This window comes from Aptenodytes forsteri, unplaced genomic scaffold (genome assembly GCF_000699145.1).
Source record: "Aptenodytes forsteri isolate BGI_AS27 unplaced genomic scaffold, ASM69914v1 Scaffold1336, whole genome shotgun sequence".
Classification (NCBI taxonomy): Eukaryota; Metazoa; Chordata; class Aves; order Sphenisciformes; family Spheniscidae; genus Aptenodytes; species Aptenodytes forsteri.
This window is the reverse complement of record NW_008795972.1, coordinates 40551-46515: the sequence shown is the minus strand read 5'-3', so window position 1 is coordinate 46515 and position 5965 is coordinate 40551. Positions and strand designations below refer to the sequence as shown.

General features: G+C 59.5%; 1 protein-coding gene across 1 annotated transcript in view; it reads right to left on the bottom strand.

Annotated features, from left to right (window-relative positions):
• LOC103904090 (transmembrane protein 132E-like) overlaps nucleotides 1–1233 on the bottom strand; it is a gene marked incomplete at its 3' end in the record, with an annotated part of 8691 nt that extends 7458 nt beyond the window's left edge. The window contains exon 1 of the mRNA XM_009285444.2: nucleotides 1215–1233. Within this exon, the coding sequence (XP_009283719.2) occupies nucleotides 1215–1233 (19 nt within the window). The remainder of the gene's footprint in view (nucleotides 1–1214) is intronic.
• Nucleotides 1234–5965: the final 4732 nt, after the last annotated feature.

The window sequence follows — 5965 nt, the reverse complement described above, 5'->3', positions numbered from 1 at the left end:
GAGGGAGCGGGCTACCCTGCTGCCACGGCCGGCAAGCAGAAAGAAAACCCCTGAAAATCTTTCAGCTAAAGCAGATGCTGCAAAAGGAGGTCTGTGCAGAGCCGGGCCGATGGCACACGCTGTGCCGGCAGCTGCGGGAGCCTGGAAGACATCTCAAGGTCTTTGCATCTGCCAGCGGCTGCCAGCAATTCCCAGGAGGCCTGGGTCCCCCCTGCCCCCCTCGGCTCTCCGCCAGCCCCCTGCACCCCCCATTCCCGGCGCTGATTGCAACCGCTCCCAGGCGGCTCCCGAGCAGGAGAGCCCAAATTACCCGTGTCAAGCGGCGGCAACGGATGTGACAGCTCAGTTCCCGGGAACGGCTCGGCTCCTTCCCCAGCAGGGGCTTCGGAGCATGCCGGGACCCCGGGGCTTTCCCCAGCCAGTAGCATGGCCTCGGTTGGGCTCCCCGGGGCCAAAGGGGAAGCGGGACCCCACAGCCCACCCGGGGAACTCTCTGCTGTGGGGCACGGGGGAGTTAAGCAGCTTAAAGGGCTCATAAAGGGATTAGCACTTGATATGGGGATGGGCAGCATCTGCAGCTACGCTGCCTGGGATGAAACTTGTCTGAGAGCCAGGCGGCAAATTCCCTGGGGCCAGGCAGATGCCGAGGACACGCTGCCGGCATCACCAGTGAGGCCACCGTGCCGGCACTGCCGTGGGCACAGCTCTGGCACCTGCCAAACTAACCCTGCTCACCACTGGCTGCTGAGCCCATCCCCCTTGCCTGCTCCGTTTTCCCACCTCCTGGAGAGCCAGGAGCTGCAGGAGAGGTGCTGAGCCCCAGAAAGCACCCATGGGTGCCACTCTGCTCAGAAATAACCACCAGCGAGGGGCTTTCTGCTCCTCCGGCTCACGGAGGTTGCTTTCTGCCATGAAACGTGAAGGTTTGTGTCCTCCCTGCATCCCGGTTGACACAGCCATGGCTGCTCCTGCCATCCCCAGCAATTAGAAAAGGGGATTTTTTCCAAGGCATGAGATTATTTGAGGAGAAGGATCCACCAGCTGGAGTGACATGAGCCTGACCGCTTGGGTGAGGTACCGGTGGGACCGAAGGAGGCACGGGCAGCCAGGGAAAGAGGCTATGACTCATTGAAATAGCATCAGTTTTATCCCTTAAAAATCTCTGAGGTTTGGGGATCAGGTCATTTCACGAAGAAAACCCACCCAAAACCCACCTGACTCAATGCCCAGCATGGCCCTGAGCGAAACCCACCCTTGGGATGGTGCAAAACGCCTGGTGTCACTGCCTGTCACTTGGGTGGGGGGACGGGAGAGCCTCTGTGCCGCCCCGGCAAGCACCCAGCCCGCACCCAGCCGCCTGCCGGCGAGGGGCACCTGCTGCCACCCACTGCACTGGGAGGGCAAAAGCAGCCAGTTTTTTGTCTGCAATTTGGCACCCAGCCCCGGCTCGTGGCAGAGACCCCCCAGCCTGAGCCCCCAGCAACCGGCTCCTTCCTCCTTGCTATGGGGATTCTCCGATGGCAAATAAGGGTTGTGCGCCGGGGGGGGGCAAGGAAAGCCCCTCTCCTCTCTGCAGCCAGGCAGGGCTCTCAGACGTGTGCTGGGGACCCTGCACGACTCAGATAAGGCACCACGGTGCCAAGCCCTGCTGTGGTGGGTACACCCAGGGTGGTCCCAGCACCAAGCCCATGCACAGACCTGCACCCTGGCCATGCCGGATGGGGGAAAGGAGCGGGGACGAGCTGGGATGGAGATTAATGCGACGGTCACGATTAGCTTGGCGCAGGCAGATTGCCGGCACCCAGAGAAGCTATTTCCTTCCACAGACAAAATGCATTTAAATGATGCTGTAATCTGTCGCCAGGAGGGGGACGGGATCGGCGCCTCCATTCCTTAGCCGTAAACTAATTCTGCCAGGAGAGGGTCTAACCCAGCCCGGGGTGGGTGCCAGGAGGGTGGATCACAGCCCAGCCTGAGCCTCTGTGCTGCAGAGGGACAGAGGGTGGGGAGGGAAGGAGAAGGAAGGAAGGAGATGCATGGACATATGGATGCATGGACATATGGATGCATGGCTGCTGGCTAGGTAGCAAGGAAGAAAGGGTGGATAAGGATAGATGAACCAGCAGAGAGACTGGAGGGTGCATGGATGGACGGATGTAAGGAGATAGGCAGATCAGAAATGGCTGGACAGCAAGAGAATAGCTCTAGGAAGAAGAACAGGCAAAGGATGGATGGAAGGATGGACAGCACAACAGCTCAGGAGATGGAAGGAAGATGGATGGAAGGAGAAAGGATGAATGGAAGGATGGACAGACAAGCAAAACAGCTCAGGAGACTTCAGTCCCCACACCGCTGTCCCCAGCCCCTGCCCTGTTTCTAGCAGCCCCTGGGAGGGAAGGGGGCTGCTGGTGTCCCCACCTCTGGCTGGGTTTGGGGGGAGAGAAGGGTTAAGCCCCGGCCGTTTCCTCTGCAGCCCACTGCGGTTAATGGGATTTGCAGCGCCTGACCTGCATTCCCAGGTTTATTAGGCCAGCACAGAGAGGACCATATGGTCCTTCCACCCTCGCAGCTCAGCACCGCAGAAAAGCAGATCTCCGTGCCTGGCCAGGCTCTGACAGGCCCGGGGGCTGCCTGGAACCCCTGGGCTAAGGAGCCACCCCAGCCCCACAGTGGGATGGGACGGGACTAGCGTGTGTCCCCTCCTTCCCACCCCACGGCAGCCCGCAGGGAGCCAGTGTGACCTGCGACCCACAGCGGGGACAGGGGGGAAAAGAGGGAGATGGAAACGCACAACTGCTGGCGACCGCCTTGCCGAGTCCCCACATCTGCCCAGCCAGATGTGCCCTGTGCCAGCCGCAGCCACGCAGCCAGATGGGCTGAGCCACTCCCCCCGCCCGCGAGGCCACGCAGGGACAGCAGCAGCACCCTCCAGCCATGCCCTAAAATCAAGAAGACCCCCCAGGCCGAGGGGTCTTGCTGCTGCAAAAAGCAGCACCAAAAGCCCCTGCCCATCCCCCTCTCAGCGAGGTCTCCACCGCAGGGTTTCGGTCACCACCGGCCACCCTCTTGCTCCGTCCCCCCTGCTTGGGGATGCTGGGGTCAGACAGACTGATGGACACATGGAAAAAGAGGCTGACAGACAGACTGGACGTAGCTATGGCTGGTGGGGGACACCGGCTTGTTCGCCTTCCCTTCTTGCCCCCAAATCCCCAAACGGGGCACGGGGGAAGCACGGCTCAGCCCCTCCATCCTGCAGCCGCTGCAGCCTCACCAGCCCCATCCCTGCTCCCATCCACCATACCGAGGCCGAAGAGCCACCTCCTCCTCCTCTTCCCCTTATCCAGCTTCAGCTTAGCCCCAGCCCCGGCCGTCTGCCATAGGGATCGCTTTAGCCACGCTCCAGGGGGGATCTTTATCCCAGCTTATCCCGTGGGATGCAGCAGGGGGCTCCCAGCACGTATATCCCCACTTAGCAGGGGAAGAGCACATAGGAAAAAGCTCTGGAGAAGAGGAGGAGGGAGGGGAGGTTTGAGGTCATGCCAGGAGGGTTAAAACCTCTCATGGTGTTAACAGGCAGCACTGGGGGCTTGGTGCATCAATGGGCCAAAAGCAGCTCTGAGGGAGATGCCAAAATACTGGTGATGTGAGACACCAGCCCCAGCTGACCGGTCTCCTGCCAGGCCACCGCCACACACCGTGGCCATGGCCCACGCCAGCCCATCATGGGTGGGCTCCCGTGGTCATCCCGCCTCAGAGCAAGCTGGGAAAGTCATCCATAAAGCAATGACTTGAGCTGACACGATGATAAAAACCCTCAATAAATACATGGGAAGGGCTGCGGGGAGGGACAGCAGGGGGTGTGACAGGGAGCTGCGTTACTGTCCGTAGCAGAGGGCTTCATGCTGGCTTCAAGCCTGGCTCAGGACTCCTGTGGAGGGGTTTCAGCACTCGCCGGTTCCCAGGATTCCTGGCCACAGGATGAAAAGGCAGCAGGATTTCATCAGTGGCCAAAGACCCCGGACACGGGCCCCGGGACCCTGCCAACTGCAGCAGCCCAGGGCACAGCTATCATCTCTGGCTCTCTGCAAATGCAAGCAGGGGATGCTTCTCCTCCTGGCCGCGCAGCAATGTCCCTCCCACGGGGCTGCCAGGACCACCAGTGATGCCGGGACCACTAGTGCTCCCATCCTTTCCGGATCCTGCCCCATATCAGGGCGACAAGGTGACGATCCCACCCCTGAATCAGGAAGACAAGGGCAGGACATGCCGCTGCCTCAGTTTCCCCACATGGATCAGCACCCAGATGAGACAATGGGGTGATGGGTCCACCCAAAACACCGAGAGCCAGGAGACCACGGCAAAACCCCACAGCTGTCAAGGAGGAAGCCCAGCCCGGCTGTTCCCCACCAGGACACCAGCACGGATGTCCCAACTGCAGTTTCATTTCAAGCCAGCATAAAGCCACCCCACTCCCCCGAGCATCCCGCAGACCCCCGGCTGAGGCTTCAGAGCCCCAAAATCTGGTGGTCCAGGTTTTGCCCCCACAGCCATCAGGGCCAAGCGCAAAGGGGAAACACAAGCGGCAATGGCCCCAAATGCCAGGGCTGTCCCACACCTGGAGCTCCCGCATGTGGATGTCCCAACAGCTGGATGTTCCAGCTAGAGGCAACCCCAGCTCCCAGGGAAGGGCCGGGCTCACACACTGTCTCACCACCTGTCCCGGGGCATCGCACCCATCCCTTTCCCTCCCCACCCTGCAGCACCGATCCCAGCCGCATTACACTCCCACCCAAGTGGGGTCAGCACCCCCAAACACCCTAAAAACCAACAAAAAGGAGAAATGGAGGCCTCTACCTCCACCCAAAACTCAGTCAGCCCAAACATTAGCCCCCTTCCACTCCACGCTTCCATGCAGCCAGGGAAAAAAAAACAGCCAGTAATAAAACACAAGCCGAAATTAGAAAATATAGGCGGGTCCCTCGTGGAAACCTCCGAAATGTTTCCCAGCAGCCGGAGCCTTGAAAATTGTTTTCGGCGACATAAAAGACAACAAGCTCTCCCTTCCCTCCAACGCGCTGAGAGCCTCCATCTCCAGTCCCAGCTAATTGGAACTCAATTAAGTGAATAATTGTTACAAATGTAAAATTACCTTCCCCCGGTGCACAGCGGTGAGACGCCCCGGCTGCGGCCGCGGGGAAGGGAGGGATGTGGGGACATGGGGATGCTCCCATCCCCCAGCTCTGCCCACGGCCACGGCGGGGGGTGGACAGAGCTGGGAAGCCCCATGGTACCAAGAACTGCCAATGCTCAGCCCGGGAGGTTAAACTGGTCCAGGCTTCCCAAAACCAGCCCAGGGTAGGAACTGAGCGGGTGCCGGCCAGGAAAAGTGAATCAAGCCTTCCTGTGAGCAGCAGTGCTGGCTCTGAGTGGATTCTCTAGTGCCTAATACAGGGTTGTGCTTATGCCTGGTGGGCACTGCTATATTCTCCTTTCTTTTAGATCCTTGAGACTTCTCCCACTCCAAAAGGTCCAGCCCGGCTTCACCGGCAGAAGCAATAAAAGAAATGCTGGTGGGACTCAGCCCCAGGCCAGCACACAGCCTGTATTTCGGGGCCGGCAGCACTAAGCAAAAGGGAACCATCCCAGCACCACACCAGGCTGTGGTGCTGATCTCTGCATTTCCCCCAGGAAATTATTAAAAGGGAGGGGAAAAAAAAGCAAGGAACCTAAAGGAATAAATAAATATGGCCTAAATGGGATATGCTGTGCAGAGGCGCAGCCTCCCATAAATTCCTGGAGCAGGCAAGCCTTTTACGCGGCAGCTACTTTAGAGCAATTTCCACAAATCACAGCAAGGGACAGGCCGGGGGACAGGAGGAGAGGGCCTTTATGGAGGAGGAAGAAAAATGAAGAAATGAATTAAAAGGGGGGGGGGGGGGGGAGGAGGGGGAGGTGCCTGACCATG